The 20,713-nt window shown below is 40.7% G+C and overlaps 2 protein-coding genes across 2 annotated transcripts in view; both read left to right on the top strand.

Annotated features, from left to right (window-relative positions):
- Window positions 1-20,713, top strand: part of LOC133836222 (uncharacterized) — a 120,530-nt gene that overhangs the window by 70,846 nt on the left and 28,971 nt on the right. Inside the window, 1 exon segment of the mRNA XM_062266588.1 lies at window positions 20,413-20,540. Coding sequence (XP_062122572.1) covers window positions 20,413-20,540 — 128 coding nt within the window.
- LOC133839530 (uncharacterized) lies at window positions 9,332-10,336 on the top strand. The gene is made up of 4 exons (XM_062271129.1): window positions 9,332-9,349; window positions 9,411-9,539; window positions 9,598-9,763; window positions 9,840-10,336. Exons 1-4 carry the CDS (start codon window positions 9,332-9,334, stop codon window positions 10,058-10,060), a joined length of 534 nt encoding a protein of 177 aa, XP_062127113.1. The 3' UTR covers window positions 10,061-10,336.

The following is a 20,713-nucleotide window of genomic DNA, read 5'->3' as shown; positions in this document are numbered from 1 at the left end:
AGGATCCTGCTGCAAGGATATTGTCAGCTAACAAGTAACCAATGAGCGCTACTCCATTTGTGCGGCAAATGAAAACTCATAAAATATGAACAAGGATAACGGCCACAAAGTAGAGCTGGCTAAAGTTAAAGGCGCGCACATAAAATGCAGAGCTTAAGGAGCAGGACACGTCATCCAATGCCAAGTCGACTTTAGCTAAATAAAACATAAAAACTATGTGACAAAATGACACAGCGAGTGGGAGAGAGTTTGTAGAGAGATGGGAGATAGAGATAGAGACACTAAGACAGAAGTCCACACACTAAAAATGTCGGCAAAATAAAAATCATAAAAATAACGACAACAACTAAATGTGACACAAAAATGCATATAAAAATTGTGCTAAACGAGCCAGCAACAACAGCAACAACAACGACAATAAGTACCGCTCGAAAAGCCAAAAGAGAAGACGCGCAAATGAAAGCACGATGAGCAAAAAAAGAAATGAAAACGAATACAGTCAAGGAGTTGAGTTCTGCCTTCAGCCCAAGGCAACTTTTAAACAGACTGCGAAAGCAGGTGGAAAGATGAGGTAAACTAGGTGAACGCGCTGTCGTTCTGTGCCGAAAACTATACTACACATGTCCTTAGTTGTCCTGCTGCGTGTGTGTTTACGGTCTGACTTTTATGTGCTCTGCGGCCATTTGCAGTTCGTAGTTAGATGGCTGCTGCTGTTGCTGCTTCTGCTGATGTCCTTATCAGCACATGAACTCGCTCACTACATTGTAGTAAACTAAAAGCAGCAGCCATAAAATATTATTTTATAACTTGTCTTTGATAATAAAAGGTGATTTCGATATTGGAAATCAAATTTGTTTTTCCTTGTTGCCTGATAACTCAATTCCCTCTTTCGCTTTCTGATCAAAGTCAATTCTCTCTGCCAACTTATTCATGTAAGCAGAAGGTGGCCAGGTTGGAATTTTTTCATTTGCCAGTATAAATTGCAAATACTTGCCAGGACCTCTGACTAGCCAGCTCTTTAAATTGTGAAGTGACCTATTTAGACACTAAACACAGCCACTTCATCTAACATTGTTCTCGCATCGCTGCGGCGACTGAACGGTACGATACGGCGTATACGTAATTTTTAATTGTTCCAAGTTTCCAATCAACATGAAACTGCACTTTCTTTCATTCGTGTTTCCTGTCACACACACACACACAAGCAAATAAATCTATTGTTTTCACTTCAATTTTCTTTGCATTTCCGAATTTTTTTTGCAATCATTTTGCTGTTTGCAGCCGTTGCCAGCCAAATAAAATGTGCATAAAAATCCATTATTTTGGCAAACACAACAGAGGAACACACTCTCACACTCTTCCACTCCCACGCTTATAGTCATGTTCGGGCGGGATACTCAATAAAGCGATGATGACTCCTCCCGCCTTCCAGCTAACAATGGCAGCGGCTGTTTGGCCAGTTTGATGCTAGCTTTGCAGCACGAAGGGAGGGTGGAGGAGAAGGGAGAATGATGGCTGGAAAAAAGGCTACAAACAACTTTTTTGTGTGCGCACAAAATAAATATAAGAGCGTTGAAACGAAAACATTTTGCAACAATATAAAAATTGCAAACGAAACGAACAGTAGAAGAAAAAAAAATACACGCAGAGGAGCAACAAAGGGGAGTCTCATGGGGGCAAACGCAACTGCTGCTGTTGTTGCCACGACCTTTGATAGGGGCAGCTATGCTACTCTGCTACTCTCCTACTGTGCCTCATCCACACTCTCTCCTCTCCTGTCCTCTTCTACCGCTCTTTGTGTTTATTGGCAACAGTGTTGCTATTTGTGTAAACGACTCGTAAAATTTTATATTGCTGCTGCCCTTTCTTCTTCCTCGTTTTTTTAGCTTTCTTCTGCCAGGGCGACACATGTTGTGGCAAGAGTAGGCGTGGTCGGGGCAAGGGGTTGAGACTGAATTGAGTTGCAAGCCAACATTGTTGAAATGAAGCCAACTTTTACATTTTACCTTGCATTATTATCAGTGGCATGTAATTTCAAGCCATGCAGCAGGCGTTGCTGCTGCAGCTGGCACACGCAATGAGCACACTGCCACACTTGGTGGCATGTTGCATTTGCCTCACGAAATTGTTTTGTTGTCAATTTAGTTAAATTGACATCTCTTTTGCGTCTTCGCTCGCAATTCGCATGACAGTTGTTGCAAACACCACATAGAACTCGCATATTGATTACATTTCACTTCCCGCCGCGCTTGTCACTGTCAGCGGCACTTTAGAAATACACACACGCACACACACACACACACACACACAAATAGTTACATGCAACACACACGTTGCTTTCAGAACTCTCTGATGACTGCAAATGGCTTTTTGCCATGTGTAACAAGTGTCATTGCATCGAAAATTCATTAGTTGCCAGTTAAAAAAAACGAAAATTTGCATTTTCCGCACATTTTATGAAATTTACGTATGCATACCTAGCAATATTTCTGTGCAGGGTTTAATGAAATTGATGGAAAGTCAAATATTTATAATTATTACATGAATAATATCTAGCAATAGTGACATTCTAGAAGACTTTTACTTATCCACAAACTAACATATGAGTATATTATTAGAGAGAGAAGGAGTTAATTTATTTGTTTGTTATTTAAAATTAATATTTATTTATTTTGCATTTCTTTGAGCTCACCAGACTTTTTCTCGATTTCGAGTTTTTTATGTGTTTTTTTTTTATTATTGGATTTAAAGTATTTTTCTTTATTTCATCATTTGTACTCCCTTTAAATACATTTTATCTTGCATTCGTATATGATTATTTGTGATGAAGTGCAGCTGACATGTAAAAATATGCAGATCAGCTGAAAGGTAGCTGCTGTAATAAAGAGTGACAGTTTGTCGCAGCGCTTGAAATTGCAAATACGCAACTGTCAGAAGTACCAAAAAAAAAAATACAAAAATAAAACCACATAAATATGTATGCTTTATAAAGAGCAATGAACGACAAGCAAATATCTTATAATTTAAAATCTATATTGACTCTTTCAAAAAAATTATTGAAAAAATGTTGATAAATAAACATTCGCTATGCTTTTGTCAAGGCAGATTCTATTAAGTAGAGCAAATATAAAATATACATATAAGCTGCTGAAAAACAATGAATTTTGTACAGGATATTTTAAAATATATCAACAAATGGTTAAAAAAAAGAGAAATGCATAAAATACTTACGAATATTTATTGAGCGTGTATTTTTCAGTGCAGTTCATTCAACTTATGAGTTTCATTTGTATGCATCAGTTGCCAAATATTTTCCTATCGCTGATGACCCCGATTAAAAGTGAACAAACTTTCGGAGCTGGACTCTCCTGATGACACTTTAAAGTTTCAATTTGCCCAGTTCTCGTAACTCACTTGTCAATAGACGCAGTTGCTGTCCAAATAGTCAAATATGTTGCCACTGCAGCTGGTGGCAAACAAACCGACTGTCAGAGCAAAACATGCGCTCCTGCTGCATGCCACCTGACGAGAGGCGACGAGCGACGCCAGTTGGCCTAATTCGTTTTGGGGGGTATGGGTTGATGGTATGTGAATTTCAATTTAGAAACAAATTTGTTTAATTCAATATAACGTTGATTAAATGTCAGAGCAAGCTAATGAGAAAACAATGTCGAAGAGGGCAAATGAATTAAATTAAAACATTTGCCAGCTGCACTCACGAGGACAGACACATCATAGAGTTAGCATACCTGGCATAACTGCTAATTGCCGCTTGCATGTGAGTAGTTACTCTGTGTTGTGGCATAGTTTTAAGGGCTTCTATACAAAATTAATTACCTAAAATATCATGAATTTCTCGCTGTAAATTATATTAATTTCAAAGTTCATGAAGCATAACGTAAGCCTCAATTTCCCCAACCCTGACTCACTTTTGGGCTGAAGCAAAACATCACGAACTGCAACCACAACAAATGCTAAAACTTTCATATCTAGTTGCTGCCGTTCCGATTTTATACACTAACATTGAGTACATCGATTGTATTATAAACATTGTAGTTTACATTCAATTCGATTTATGTTCATTTTTTCCAATTTTTACTCTTCAAATTTTTTTTAAAACATTTTTTCCAATATCCATTAACTATTTTAATTTAATCAGTTCTGATTTTATACTCTTCCGATGCCATTCTTCACATTGTAGTTTTATTTGCAATTTATTTTTACAAATTTTATTTCATTTGTTAGTAAATAAAAGTTTAATTTAATTTTTTCACATGCTATAATACTCTATAATCATATCACAAACATCTATGGTTAGTTATTGTATTTCTTATTGGTTTTGTGGATTAACTGGAATATCAAAAAGAGTGTTGCGCCTGCGGCATTTGGCATTTAAATATTCTTTCCTGTTGTTATGTCTGTTGTTTTCGACTGTATTTTTTCCTCTACTTTTGAAACAGAACATGTGTGTGTGTCTGTTGAGTTGTGCTATATGTTTGTGTGGTGTGTCTTTCTGTGTCAAGCTTATCTTTGTGGCTCAGCGGTGGCAGACGAGACACGCGGACGTACAAAACCACAAAGAAAGTCAAAAATGCACACAATAGGTACAGCTCTGGTTGAGTATACAATATGTGTGTATGTGTGTGTTGGAGTGTGAGTGTGTGTGTGTGTGGGCGGGAAGTCTGCTTGGCACAACAATTTCCGACAACGGATTTTTTGTGAGGGGCTAAAACGAAAGTAAAACTTTTGTGTGTGTGGCTTTAATAAATATTTATATTTTATGCGGCGCCAAAAAGTATGCAACAATTTTCATTTTGGGATTGCCTTTGGCCCCAAATCCGGCTCATTGCATGTGTTTAGCTGTTCAGGGTGTGAATAGATAAAAATTAATATCGCGATCCGCCATAAATGTTGTCAAAGGTCACACACACACACATACACCCACACACACACACACCCGCGCATTTCCGCCCACTGCCAATTAGGGCAAAAGGCTAACGATATGCTTGTGCACGTCGACTGTGAGTCAAAAGCGCGTAATTAAAATTTAATTTAGGCACAAAATTGGACTATGAAATTCCAATAATAACATAACCAAGAGAGCGCAGGGCACGCGAAGCACCGAGAAAAATCAAATAAAACCTTAGTAAATTAGTTAAATTTAATGTGAAAATCCTTTGATTAAACGCAGTCAAGTATCTATAGTAGCTAAAATAAGATGGAAACAACAGACAGCGAATAGATGAAGGGTCGAGGGGGAGGGGCTGGGGCTGAGAGTAGAGCAGCGCATTTCTAAGAAGAATAAACCGTTTTGGTCCCCCGCGCTTGAATAAATAACAAGGCCACACGCGCACTCGCTGCTGCCATGAAAACAAACACAAGACAAACATGGCGACACATGCTGCCAGATTCCTTCGAGCCCTCTCCCACTTTCCTCTTTCTCTTCGGGCGCATGCCGAAGGATATGCAAGAGTTCCCGGCGGTGCGCCTCTGGCACGTTGGCATAAATTGTCAAAACGAAGACAACGGATTACGCTGCGAGCATGTTTTGTGCGCTTAGCTGTGTGTTGAGACACACACACACACCCAAGCGCATGCATCTACTCACACATATACCAATTAATTTTGGAAGACTTGGTGGAACTATCACTGTGAATGATGTTTTAATTTTAGATTGAAGTATATAGTAAACATAGTAAATCAACGGACGATAGGAATTCTTGCATTATTATGCAGTTGCAGAATTAGCAAGTAAGAATGCTACAGTCAAGTGTGCTCAACTGTGAGATACACGACGCTACCCATTTCAAAAAAAAAGAAAAAACAAAGCAGTACGGTATTAATTATAAAATATACCACATTTATATAACGTAAAAATACTAATAATATACCGAAGGCTATATTTGGTACTTTAATATAGTAATAGAGTGCAAAATATTCCTGATTTTCCGCCAGAGCAACTAGGACCAATAGCAAGTAGGGTGTTTGCCCATACGAAAATATCTTATACATATATACCCGATCGCAACCAAATTTTTAGGAATCGTAAAAACTATAGCCTGTGCTAAAATTGGAAACTCTAGCTTTAAAATTTGTGTTTTAGTGAACGAGTCTTATAAGCTGATAAGATATTATTTTTAAATTAAACGCAAATAGTTGTTTAAATTCGTAATTTCTTAAACCTTTCAGTCGTTACCACTTTTCAATAATGTTACTTTATATTATGCACAGTTTGCACTGCGACTGAAAGTAATCTATGCTGTAGTTGCCCTAGAAAATGAACTCTTTGCGGTCTCGCTGGCAATGGGCAGTGGCACCACCCACCTGAGGCAGTAACCAGCTACAATTTATTTATACGCATTTAAAACTGATTTATGTGTGGCAAAAGCCGACAGCTCAGCGTACAGCGTACACTCAACGTACTCAGCAGTTGCAGCAGCGTGAGTTGCATCTTTAATTTAGTTGCTGCCACACGCCCCAAACTAACCTCGCAAGCTGCCTTCCTCCTTGTCGATGCACATGCCCCAACGTTTACCGCAAATGCGTCTTCAATGCATTTTCTCACTTGGTGGAGAAGAGAGCTCAGCTCAGTAGGGGAAGGCAACGCATCAGCTGGCCATGCCACGATTAATGTGGCATGTGGCAAATGAATTTCTTTAGCTGCAACTGCTTTTACTTCTAGCGACTAGCAACTGGTTGCTTTTGCTGCTGCTTCTGATTCTGCTCTGCCACTCACTCTCTTTAATGCTTAATGAATTCCCTGCTTAAGCATGCACTCGTTGTGAAGGCTTACAGCACCCTTAAATCAGTTGGGCGTACTGAAACTTTATTGCTGGATTGAACTTATGTAAGCAATCCACATACCCTGCAATCGCTTGATATTAAGGGTAATTAATTGAGTAAACACTTCTATAACTATTATCAATTGTTTGCTTGTTGCTAATGTGCCTCTTATATTAAAAATATATTCCAAAATATAAAAACTGCCTTAACCCCTGTTTGCAGAGCATCAAAAAGTCACACAGCTCATACTTATTGCGTTCTTTTTATCCATATGGCTGCCAAGCAACCGAGCGAAACGTCGCACAGTCTCACACCCCAAAAACTCTGTTATCGCATTAACAATTTCCTACTAATTTTGGCAGTCAGTACACAGACACCAGCACTAACTCACACACACATACACAGATACATGAAGTTGGAAATATAATTAAATTGCGTGCAAAACTAACGGAGTCTCTGGCGCAAGTTCCTGCGGCGGCCGGATATGTGTAAGCTGTTGGGCAGACGCTGGAGCCACCTATACGTAATAACGAATAATTTCATTAAAAACGAGCTTGGCCACGCCTCCAGCAGCAGCAACAACAACAAGAACAAGGAGCCATAAACTAGGCAACGAGGCATAAAAATCCAACTCAAGCCGAATAATTCCCACTTGTATTTAAGTAATTATGCAGGCAAATCCCCCCAAACAGTGGCAACAACAACATCTAGCACAGATTTATATGTGGGTCTATGTGTCCCATGATGTATTCGATATATGTGTGTGTGTGTGTCTCCAGCTGTGGAAAAAGAAAGCTGCAATCAAATGTGCGTTTTACTTTGCGATGAGTCGAGGAATTTCTCAACGAATATATTCGCATTACTTCTATAACAGCATATTACACCGTCTAAGCCGATTTGCAAACACTTGAGTGTGTGTAGGCATTCGACAGAGTTTGAGAGCAGCGTGAATAAATCTTATAGGGCAAAATGGCATTTGTTACCATGGTGCTGACATGTTGTAGGATAGACTCCGACTATTGATAGGAAGCAAGCAGTCAATTAATGCTAAACTGATTCAATAGAGATTTAGAGGTAAATTCAATAGATTGAAAGTTGTCTTTAACTGTGAACAATGGGATTTAATATCTATCAAATTGTAAACAAATATTTGGCCATTAATGTCAAATGAAATGAAAAGACACATCTTGATAAGCTTTGCATGAACGTCAAGTGACAATTGATAATTGACAGTTAAACTGTTGCGAAAGGCTAGCGCTTAACGTGTTTGCACACTCCATCAGCATAAATCACTCATACGTCACGTTAAACACGCTCAAAGTCCAAAATGACGGGCGTTTACCAACCAACAACTGGCGCGGCAGTCGCGCCAGACATGGCCATAAATTAATTAAAGCAGTTGGACAAAGCCGGACTCCCTCTCCCAAGGCTCTGCTGTGACCCCAAGGCCGATTTTCCCCACTGAGAACAGACGTGGGCGGCAGCTCGTGTAAGCTGCAATTAAACTGTAAACGCGAAAAGCGAACATTGGCAATGGCAATGGCAATGGCAACGGCAGCGGCAACAGCAACGGCATTGGCAACACCGCAGAGCAAATTACAACCATTTACAATTAATTTGAACAACACTTGCCATGCAAATTGCGTGCCATGGCTCATAATTTCGACCCGACACACACACACACACTTACAGAGTGGGTGAAAAAAGGAGACTGAGCCGAAGTCAAAGTCGCTATTAAAAAAGGCCAACGTGCAAACACTCAATTAGCATATCAATAAATCAAGAAAAAGTGTTGTTGCTCCCCAGAAGGAAGAAGTCCTTTCCATTGATGGAGCGCAGTCCTTAATGTTGCCCCGTCGCAGTAGCTGTTGCTGTAGCTCCTGGTAATCAAAATTTAGTTAACAACGCCAAACAATTTATTAACTTGGCCACTTGACTGCTCCAATGGGTGGACGAACGACTCTTGACTCTCTGCTGGCTTGTGACCTTGAAGGGGGTCTCACCCGTCGTATACGTGTTGTTTGCGTGCCAGCATTATTAATCAGGCGCAAGGCTCATCGAAGGTCCTGCCTGCACTTCGTCTGCTTCTCAAGTGTTTGTTTGATCGAAACACTCATAAATTACCTTGCGCGTCTATTTGTGAATAGTTCAATTTATTTTTGTTTCTGTTGCCAATTAAAATGTTCCCCTCCCCAGACTACAAACTGTCTCCCTGTCTGTCCATTAAGCAGTCGAATGGAAATGCCACGTACGCTAATTGGCCACTCTGATGATTTCATTTATTTTAATTGGCCCAAAAGTCAAATGAAAAATGCGTGCAGCAGCCATGAAATGTGCCTCATTTGCTGTCATGTTCGATTAATTCAATTAAACATCAAAAATTGTTTCACCAGTCTCGAGTTGAACATGCTGCAATCACTTTCAGTCACGTTGCTAACACTTGTGAGTAAATTAGCTAATTATGATAGGATATTCATGAATAGCATTTCAGATTTCTTCTCAGTTATTACTTTGTTTGTTCGCCAATTGCGAGCTGGACTGTAAAAAGATGCGAGTCAAGGCCACAGTAAGCAAAATGCCAAACTTAAAAGAGACAGCAAAAACTTGAAAGTACATTTTTTGAACAGAGTTTGGCTGTCAGTTGCTGTCGTCTCACATTTCCCAGCCTCGACAAAGGATATGCAGAATGTCACAAAGGTCTGAATTTGCCCAAAAATCGTCGCTTCACATTTGTCGAGCAATATGCCATCAATATGGTGAGCGCTTCACTTCAAAGTAATTAGGAAATTGAAATTTGTTATTTACTGCTCTTAGTGCGTAGAGGAATGCAACTACATCAGCTCTGGCTACACTGAAATCGATCCGCCTTTTCATTTGGACATTGGCAACGTCAGACTCAACTTGGAGAACATACTGCCGTCGCCACAAGCGATATCCGTGCCCTTTTTGGTCGATGCCTTTATCAAATGCAGCGTATTTCGTGAGCGAACTTTCGATTGGCAGAATAGCGCGAAATGAATGTGAAAAGCGTTAAAGCCGCATGCCTATTTTTGCAGGAGCTCAGCATGGCAAGCTCTTTAAGATGCAGCTGCCGGATATTGAATTCATCACGGATGACTGTAACTCCTTTGCCCTGGACGTGACCATCTGTGTGCGCATCCACGCAATGCAGAAATGCCCCAAGGAGTTCTACAAGCACGAAAGCAGCGACTGCCAAATGGCAAAAGAGTATTTCACGCACTGCGTGGACGATATTGAAGCGAATATATCTTACTGAGGAAGGAGTGTGGGAGTTGGGGGTAAGAAAGGGGGAGCGGAGATAAATTGGGTTGTGGCAAGGTGCATACACGAATACACGAATTGCACAAGCGTGAGCGCGAACTCACCTCAAAGGATATTTGGGAGTTGAGTCGAGAGCAGCCAAAAGGCGATACGTGTAAATGAAATGTCTAAAAGTTCATAAAGTTCTGCATGCATATAAATTCGTTGCACTGGCGCAAAAAAACAGCAACGTGGGCGTGGCCCTGCAAGGGGGAGTGGGTATATGTGTGTGTGAGAGTGCACTCAAAATAAAAGTAAAAGTCATAAAAGTCATAGATGAAATATGGCAATTTGACTTTACTCTACGTCTACGTCTATCTCTGTGTGTGTGGGTTAGTTTGCTTCTCTGTAACTGTGTGTGTATGTGTCTGTGTGTGTGTCTGGCTGTTATGTCAAAACTGCAAATTGAATCACACTTTTTACTCACACAGACACTCACACACACATGCTTGCATGTCAATGTCCGCTGCTGACTTTGCATAACTTCGTCTGCTTCTTCAAACTTCCAAGCGTTTTGGCACTATTTCTATACCCTGCACTCAAGTAACGCAACCAAAAGGATGAGCTCAAATAGTGAAATATAAATTAGAAATCGAATGATATGTGTAATATGTTGTGACTAGGCTAACATGTTTAATTGTCTATTTAAATGCTGTTTCCAAAACGAAATTCAAATGTCAAAAAATGTTAAGGTATTTAAAAAATAAATATGGAAAAATATTTATTAACAATAATTAATTTGACAAACAAAATACATAACAAAATTTATGTTAAATATATATTTTGGGAAATGTGCAACTATTATAATAATAAATAAGGAAATTCATTCAATAACCAATTTGGTCGCAAAGAATAACCAAATTTCTTTAACAATGAATTTTCTTTGTGTTTACAAATAAAGAAAATAAAATAGTTATTAAATTTGGATCGGAGTCGAGCTGCAAATATGCATTCTTAAATGTAATAGGCAAACGCTTCTGAAAGTTTATTGTTTGTACTCAAATTAAAGAGTATCTTTTAGTACGTCTTTTAGCTAAACTCTTCGTTTTTGTTTTTAGTTTTCTTATTTTTATTTTCTGATTCTCTATTTTTTTTTTTCCTGTAGCCCATCTCTAGGGCTGAGTCAGCAGTAAAAGTTGCACATGCCTCTACGTATTGGTGACTGGTGTCGGTGTCGGTGTCCTCTCTCACACTGCATGCATGCATGCAGCATGTGTGGCGTGTATGTTTGCGACTTTCGGTCTGTGTGTGTAACAGGATGTGTTATGCAACTGAAACAAAGGCAAATTTATGTGTTAGTCCACTGACTTTCAGCGCCTGCCAGTTGTGAGCCAAGTCGACAGACTGTCTGTGAGTCAAACCGACCGTGCAAGCGGCTGACTGACTCACTGAACGAACGAACGAACGACTGAACAATCTTTCAGAGAGAGCCTGCAGCGTCAGGTTAAATGGAATTTATGTCCTTTAAGGCGATGTCCGCCTGCTTCGTGCTCATCTGGGGTTCTGTTTGTGCTGGCTCCTTGAAACAATTACCACATTACTGGGTACTTCCAACGTCTCATTCTCTCGCACTCTTTGCAAATTTTCATTTGCTTCTTTGCTTTTAGTTTGCATTTCTCTGATTTGCATTTTCAGTTCAGCTTGTAAAATGTCTCCTCTATCCCCAGCTGTCTGCAGTCTTCCTCTCCCCCTCCTCCTCATCCATCCCTGCAACAGCCTGAGAAGAAGCCAGTGGCTTACAATCAAAGCCTTTACATTTTTCTTTAATTACGCCCTCGAGTCAAATTAAAAGCAAATGATAGCACTGATACCCACACACAATAAACAGCTGAGACAAGTACTTGTCTTTTTGCTGCTGCCTTCCTTCTTTGCGTTTTCGCCTCTTCTGCTTTCTCCATTTACCATTTGCGGCTTGCTGAGTTTTCCAGCTTCACAGTTTTCACAGTTTACTTAGCCAAATCAAAGCAGCTCTCAAGAAAATTATTTTCAAGCAAAGTCGAGGCAAGGCAAGTTGTCAGCCACCAACGGCTACTTCCACAATCCCAGCGATTCTATCAATTGTCAACTGACCACAGGGAATGATTGTAAAATCTAAGAAAAGCCAGAGAAATCGCTCTTAATAAATGAGACTGTAAAATTAGAAGTTAAAAGATTCTTATTACTTTATTTTCTAAATATATTATTTTCCTGTTTCGAATTATTTATATATTTAATAGTTCAATACTATATTTCAAGCATATATAGTTAACTTAAATATTTTTATCTAAATAGTAATAGTATGTGGAAAAAAAGATATAAATAATCGATTTATTAAAGAATTCTAAGAAGAGAAAGAAATAATTTGTGAACTCCAAAAGTATTCTATAATGCTCCCATCTGTCAACCCACAACACAATCCTTTGCCTCATTGCTAATTACTTCAACATGCGATGACAAAGCGCAGCACTCTGATTGCTCCTTCCAATGGCATAACTTGTCATCTCTCTACATTGCTATCTGTTAGGAGCACATGAGAGGAACGGAACGTCGAGTGTTCGTAATTAAAATAAAAATCCACTAAAAAAGGAATAAAAACCATCGCCTTGCCAACATGCAACGGGATGGAGCAAGAAGAGCTTGTTGTTGTTGTTGGGGCGGTGGGCGAATGAAACACGTGTGCCTGGCTGTGGCTGTTGCTACCCCTAAGGGGCAAGGAAGTTGCATAATTCATGCAACCGCTGCCAACAATAACAAGCTGCTGCAGTGCACCCAAGGGACGGGGGCAGCGGGTGGAGGACCAAAAGGGGTGCAAGCAACTGGGTATGCAATCAAAATTATTATAATTGCGACGCGTTCGCCATTGTGCGACAACAATGACTTCCGCTTCCGTGCTGAAATTTGCTTGTCTGTCTCTCCAGTCTCTCAGTCTCTCGGTCTGTCTATCTGTCGGTCTGTCCTGCTCGTTATTCGTTTCCATTGTTGTTGCTGTTGCTGTCTGCATGTACGATGCCTGCATCTGCATTGTTTTTTAGGCAGCCCGTACAACAATAAAGTCAGCTGCCTCCGAGTGTTGCAGCCTGACTGGCTGGTCATGGGAGGCAAGAAGACAGGGAGGCTAGGAGACAGCAGTTGACGCGACACATTAAGTGCCTGCAAAAGACGCGCGACAAAAGTGAACAACGCCCGAGGTAAGGTGCTGTTTCTGGGGAGTGGTTGATGCTCGACTTTTCTGCTACAGACAACGCTCGCTAACGTGCTCAAGTGCTGAATGGGGCAGGCGAAGATGGTGTCAACTGGGGAAAAGCATAAAGTAATTTCACTTGAAGCGTATGAATGCGAAAAACAGCAAAAACCAGTCTTAGTTTGGACCATGCTCAACACTGAGTTACCCTGTTGTCAGCTTAAGCTTTGCTTATACACAAATTCTCTGACAAAGGCTGAAAGCACTTTGTAAATAATTTCCAACACAATCAGACAAAGTGTCTAGCTGTCAATAGAGTCGTTTATTATGCAATTAAAAGGCAGAGTTTATCGAGTGGTCTCTGATTAGCTGCAGAAAATGACATAACCTTTTGAGCTGCTCGACAGGCCGATAATCTTCAATTACTTTCACACACACATACACTCTTGTACATACACGGCACGCTCATATCCAATCAATCAAGTACGCCCAAATAAATACCAAAATGAAAAGTCAAACTTGAAAGCAAAGCAAAGCTAAGCCTCTGGAACTTTGGCCTCCGTCTTGACACGCAGCTAATGACATAATTCGATTTGTATTAGGGAGAGAAATATTTGCTTTACGATATTATTATGTTTATCACCAAAGAAACTTTGGCTAAGTGCATTAATTTGAGACAAGTATGGCAAGCACTTCTCCAGCTTTCTCGCTTTCCCTATAGAGTTCAATTTAATCAGTTTAATTAATAGAAGTTGTTATACAAAGCCAACAAAGTTGTGTGCCAACTGAAGCATAGAAATTGGCCCTCAAATTGCCTGCCATTGTTTGTGTGGCCATTGCACGAATGAGTTTTAGTGAATGGCAGCGCTGATTGTTGCAACACTCGAACGTGCCACATATGTATCAATATACTCTCCTGCTGTATAATAGGCTTACTTTATGCCAGCCGCAATCTCGACTTGCGACACGCGTTTAATTGCTGCATCAGATATCAAATGTCGAGTGTGCCTGCCAGCTAACCAACCAGCAAGCCAGCCAGAGCCTAGCTCAGCTTATCAGATATATATTTTAATTAATTGTTATTACGCTTATCTGTCATGCTGATCCTCTGCTCCACCTCCAACTCCAGACCGACGCGTTGGCATGTTAGCTATGCTCCATGTTGTTGGCCTTTTTAATTGTTACGCATACGCCAGGTGAACCGAGCGTCGCCGTGGCATGGCTCCAAGCCAAAGCCCCTTTTGCATATTAATGTCGACACGCCCCGCAAGAGGGCGAAGTTTACCACACCGTGTGTGTGGGTGTGTGTGTGTGTTAGCTATTTGCTGTGCTTTGCGTGCTTTTGACACTGGCTTTTCCGCCACAAAGCTGTCGCCATCCAATTTCGTTTCGTTGTCGCATTTTCACTGATTAAATATGCGTCCATATTTCATTCTCTGCTGCTGTTGCTGCCTTTGACTGCTCCTGCTGTTGGCATTTCTGGGCCACTGTAAGTCACCTGGCTGCCAGCCAGGCTGCCAGGCTGCCACTTAAACTGTTGACTGCACTCGCTAATCGAAAGTAAATACAACTTTTCGGTCAAACTCGAGTGCCATAGAAATATAATACACACATTACATAGAAACCAGAGCCCAGTGATTCAAAGTGGCCACTTCAGAGCTTTATGAACTCACACACACACATACATATAGTGCTCTTTGAAGTGCGATACTTGGATAAAAATATTACAATACCAGCGAGCACAATACAATAAATCAACGAGCCATGCTCTACAAATAAATGCATAAATTTCGAGGGTCAAACGGGGCGAGAATCGAGGCAGGGAAAACTGAGACCGTTACAGTCCATTTCGCGCGTTCACTCAATGAGCTATGAAAATATGAAAAATAAAAGTAAAATATTACATCCCGCCTGACTGACTGACAATAATACTTGAGTTGAGGTCAGTCGAGGGGTGGAGAAGTCGCCAAAGTTAGTGTCAATTTACAAAGCGCTATTGAAAATCAAATGCGACACATGAAGTCGTCACACCTCCCGCAACTGATATATAATATAATTTCCACACACACACACACACACACACACTTCTCGACGAGTAGCAGCGTTAATAAATCTACTTTGGGCGCACATTACGTATACGCACTATTGAAGCAAACACTTCAGTCAACTTAATGTGCGCACAATGACAGTCAAAGCAAGCGTGAGCGAAGCTGAGCTTATGAAATAATAACAACACTCACACATCGATTTAGCCTTACAATGGAGACACGAATTGGGTTCGGCTTCGGTTTTGGATTGGGGATTTATTTGGGAAGGAGGAGAAATGCAAAGCCAAGGCGAAGAAATCTGTTGAATATCAAATAACAATCACTTGGTAACCTAAATATATCATTATGCTTAAGTAGGTGGCAGGATAACTGGCTGAAGGCAGCTGCCAGGATAACGCAAGCAACCCATTTGAGCTTAACACACACACACACACAGACATACACATGCTCACTCAAGGACCTCGCAGCGGTGTCAGGCTCTAGCAACCTAAACGTTTTGCGCGTTTGCTTTGCTGATGTTTCGTGTTGCTGCTGTCGAAGATATTGTCGTTGTTGTTGTTATTTCTTTTGTTGTTTGGGCGTGTCTGGCTCGCCTTTTTTGTGTAGAGCAAACGAGTATTCCCTGTTATAATCCCCATGGCTTGCATGTTTGCTTAGCACCTACTCAGCGTATGTGTTGCGTCAATGCCAACGGGGGGAAACAACATCATCCGCCACCCCCCCTCTCCATTAAGTGAGAGAGCAGCTGCGCCTTCTTCTGCTCGACTGTTGCTCCTGCTCTCTGAGATACGGGAGTTATAAATTTGAAAATTTACAAATCATCGTCCATATTTGATTTGCATACATTCTTTTTTTTTTTTTTATATCTGCCAATTCCTCTTGAATATCTCATGTGTCGCATGTGTGCGTGTGTGTATGTGTGATGCCGGCGGATTTGCAGCAATGTGAGCTCGTTTGTATTTCGCAGAATTGCACAAGAGATTCACAAATTGCTTTCATTGATTGCCGACAAAGCAACGCCACTCGAAAGGTAGTCTCCAAATGGGGGAATAGCTAACGTGCCTAGGCCACCAAGGGAGCCCATCGACAGTGTGAATTCGCACTGGGAATTGCCTTAAATTGTCTGTGCTGTGCTCTGCTGTGCTGTTGAGAGCAGCGCAACACGCTGCGTATGAGTAACGTATTGTCCTTCGACAAACACTTTGGCCAGCTATTTTATTGCTGACCAGAGACAGGCGCAATTGACCCGCTTCTGGCTTGCCTTGCCTTGCCGTGCCGTGATGCAATGCCACGCTGCTGTTTGTTGCATGCCGCGGACTTCTACGGGAAATTATTACACAGCTATGCATCATCCAAAGTAAACACAGCCGCCGCCGTGGAGCGGCCCTTGACAAAGTGTGCGTCTGACATGTTGAAGAGCGAGCGAGAGAGAGACGAAGCTCAGCTCAGGAAAACGCAGGACAGATGGGAAAATGTATTTAAAAGGAAAGGAGCGCAAAGTATTTAAGCTCTAAACAATTGAAAATAAATAAAAAAAAAAAGATAGCGGAAAAAAAATGTGTATAGATAAAAAAAGAGACAGACGAGAAGCCATGACGGACATGCTCCTAGAGTAATTGTTATCCTTGCTAGCTGTGCGCAGGCACGTCGAGCACTCGAAAGCGAAGCGGGTTGCAGAGACTAAGCGCACGGGACGAGCACATTCCACTCGAAGCACAAACGCCACTTGAGCGTGGCAAGCGCGCGGGGCCAGCTGCAACAACAGCAACAAGAACGGCAACAGAAAGCTGTAAGCAGCACTCAGCGGCACGCACTTGAATCTACAGCAACAACAACAACAAGAGCTACAGCAGCTAAAACTGCAATCGCAGCTGGAGTTGTTGCTGAAACTGAAGCTGTGGCTGCCTCCATCACTTCGCTCTCCTCCCTGCCACCCACTCAATGTTTATTTGTTTCCGTTTTTTTTTTGGGGTAGCTGCCACAGTTGCCGCTCTTTTACTTTGGCGAGTTTGCATTTCGTTGGGGACTTTATTTATTTTTAATATTTTTATTTGCATAACGCAAATAGGCATTTCGCCTGCCTTTGTTGTTGGCACTCTGCTTATTTATTTGTCTGCGGCTTTTACTCAGCAAATCTTTACATTACAATGTCTTTCAATTAAGTTGCGCCATGTTAGAAAAACAGCGCAACAGTGCAAACGAAACAACAACGAGAATTCAACGCACAACTTCTTCAATCAAAAAGAGACAAAACTCAGTCAAGGCTGAAATTTGTGTATCTTTATAAAAGATTTTCGTAAAAATGTCTGTTAAACTTGTAATATTTTAATGTTTCCATAGAATTAATAGCATCTTTAGCCGAGTGCTACTTCCTCAACCCTCTCAAATAGAAGAGCATTTCATGTGCGCTCTTAAAGCAAATTGCCCCAGCAGCAGGCATTGGCTCATCCCAAAGCCAAAGTGAAATCACTGCTGCCATTTGAAAGATATATAGCGCCCCCTATATAGCTTCAGCACATTAGACGGCAAGCTGTTGTTGGGCTTGAGAAGTCATACGTTCCCATAGTCCTAGCAGAAGTGGCACATCTCATTTCAACTAAACTGGAGCATGCCACTGTGCCATAAAAAGTCTTAAGTATTATGCATCCAGCTGGGGAATTCTATTTCTTACTCAGTTATAGACTTTAGCATTGAATAAAAGTTTTTATTATAGAGTTAAGAAGTTCTGTATTTATTTCTAAATTTAATAAAGCTTCCCATAAATAATAAATAACTTTTTCTGCCTATAGTTATTACGAAATATTTTACGAAACAATTTTAGAGCTTAGGAATAGGCATGAAAATGCAAATTTATCCAAAATCTCTAAAATAGTTATGTGAAACTAAAACACACAAATATTAAATGCTGATCAAGATTTCAATAAAGAACTTATTATTATTTGAATTACAAATTTATATTTGATTTAAATATGGATATTGAATCGAAACATCAAATTCCTTCATATCAAAAAAGCAATCTCTACAGTATTTGTATTTCATTTATTTAAAATTTAGTAAATGTCAATAAGAACTGAAATTGAATCGAAGAAAATTCGAATGCTTAAGTTAGATTTGTAAGCTGCAGCAAATTGTGGCAGAAAGTTGCAGTTGCAAGTGGCATAAATCAAATGCCAACTGCATTGGCAACAACATGTCAGCTGGACACTATTTGGATCGAATGCCAAATTGAAATAGCCTTTAAACCTCGGTGGGAAGAATTCGTCATGCGCTGGGTTCGTTGCAGCAATAGCCACAGGCGGGGGTGGCATGGAGGGGCGGGGCGGAAAGGAGAAGGCTGCAATGCCGCATCGTAATTGAAATACAAAGCGAATTTATACACGAAATGCGATAAAACGCAAACAGAGCGAAAGGCTGCAATAACAAAGCGAGGGTCGAGGAAGGCAACTGGTTGCCGGGGGGAAGCGGAAGTGTGGTAAAAAGACAGAGAGAGAGAGAGAGAGAGAGAATGGGCAGAAAAACGTTTACAACAACGGGAAGATGAAATAAAGCATCAAAGTGGCAATCACGCCAATCACGCGTAATAAATCATTGCGTGAGAGTATGCGTGAATGTGTATGCGTGTGTGTGAATGAATGTTAGTGTGTGTGAGTGTGAGTGAGTGTGTATGAGTGTGTGGTTGTTTGGGTGCTAGCATGTCAAAAATGATGGCAACTCGGCAGCTAACGGCGGTCACGTGTTGTCAGCACACGAAACGATGCCAGCTTATACAACACGCACACTCACACAAGCACACGTAGTGACACACACATAGACGCACGCACACAGGCGCAATCGCGCATACACAATGACGCATGAGAACGTTTGTTTATACTTGTTTATTGGCCATATATAAACGGAAGTTGGCAAGCCAGGTAACTTGGCCAAGGAAATCAGACCGCATAAAGCAAAAGTGCGCTCGATGTCAAAGCTACAGAGCAGAGGAAAGAGTGAAGTTAACTCAATGGACAATATTATGTAAAACATGCATTTAAAGCTAACTGCTTTGATTAACTCATGATAGTTGCCTTTAGCTTTAGTAATTTAGACACCTTAAGAGCCTTTTCAGTTTGTGCTTAAAGTTTAGCTTTAGCTTTAGCTTTAGCTGCAGCATCTCAGTTTCCGCATCATTAAGAAGATGCTCACCTCTCGAGCTGAAAGTACTCTCATTCGCTCCCTTTCGTTCACTCCCTCGAAGTCAGAGTGAGCCCACCTGCTTTTATCGTGCACAAGCAGCGCGTGTAATTTCCACCTGTAATTGGTGTAATTGAGTGCAAGAGCGAAGAAAATATTCAACATGCCAGCAATTAACATAAATTCTGTGCCAGCGCCAAGCACCTACCAGATATAGAGAGAAAAACTCTTGTAACTGACGACAATTTGATACACTTTTCACGATGCGCACTTGAGTAAAAAATGTGAAGTAAAATAAAGAAACTATAATGAGTTTGTTCCATTTATTAAATTGTCGAATTAAATCTTGAAAGCTTAAAATACAGTTTCCATAATAGCTATCTTATTAGCTATGAAAGTAAAAATTTGGTCACCAATTCCATATTCTTATTACGATTACGTTAATATGAATCCAAACTCTTGCCAGCGTAACATATTCACCAAAAAAAACTTGCCCATCCTTAGCAAGGACATGCAGTTGTGTAGATAAAAAGAAACGCAGCCAAATGATAATGAAACACCCATATAGAGCAGAGTATGCTACAAAGATAACCAAATGGTTGTTGGAGCACTGCGTTCTCGTGGCGACTTCTCTTGATAATTGCCCGCGTGCGTGACAAATGCAGGACGCGATGCGCGATATTAAAAAATATAGCATACTTACATGCGCAGTACTCGAGTTGGGAGGCAACGAAACGAGTAAGAAAAAACGGGTTCTGCTTGTTTATGATGCTGTGCAGCAATGTCAACTCGCAGCTGATTAACAAGCTTGCTCGATAAGCAACTCAAAGCAGGGAGAGAAATTATGAAAAGCAACGGTTCCACTTTTAATGAATCTCTCTTCAAAAGAATATAGTTGCTCATGCTTGTTATCTTTTTCTCTCTTTCCAGGAATCGAGTGTTTTCAGCGATTTTCGGAACAACCCACATACACTGAGGTGAACCCGCACGAGGATGCCTTGCTCACATGCAAAGTGATCGATCAGCGCGGCACGTGCTCCTGGCAAAAGGATAACAAGGTAATCATACAATTCGATGTTGTTCATAATTGTATTCATTTCACATGCTTCGACTTTGCTGTTTTTGCAGTCTATAAATTTCTATAGCAAACTTTCACTCGTAGAGTGATGCTGATTTCAGATGCTAGACGCGTACTGTGGTTCAATTAAGTGCTGTTTTGACTGCCTGACTG

Source organism: Drosophila sulfurigaster, chromosome 2R (assembly GCF_023558435.1).
Source record: "Drosophila sulfurigaster albostrigata strain 15112-1811.04 chromosome 2R, ASM2355843v2, whole genome shotgun sequence".
Taxonomy (NCBI): Eukaryota; Metazoa; Arthropoda; class Insecta; order Diptera; family Drosophilidae; genus Drosophila; species Drosophila sulfurigaster.
Note: the sequence above shows the minus strand (reverse complement) of the source record. Positions and strands in the feature narration are given on the sequence as shown.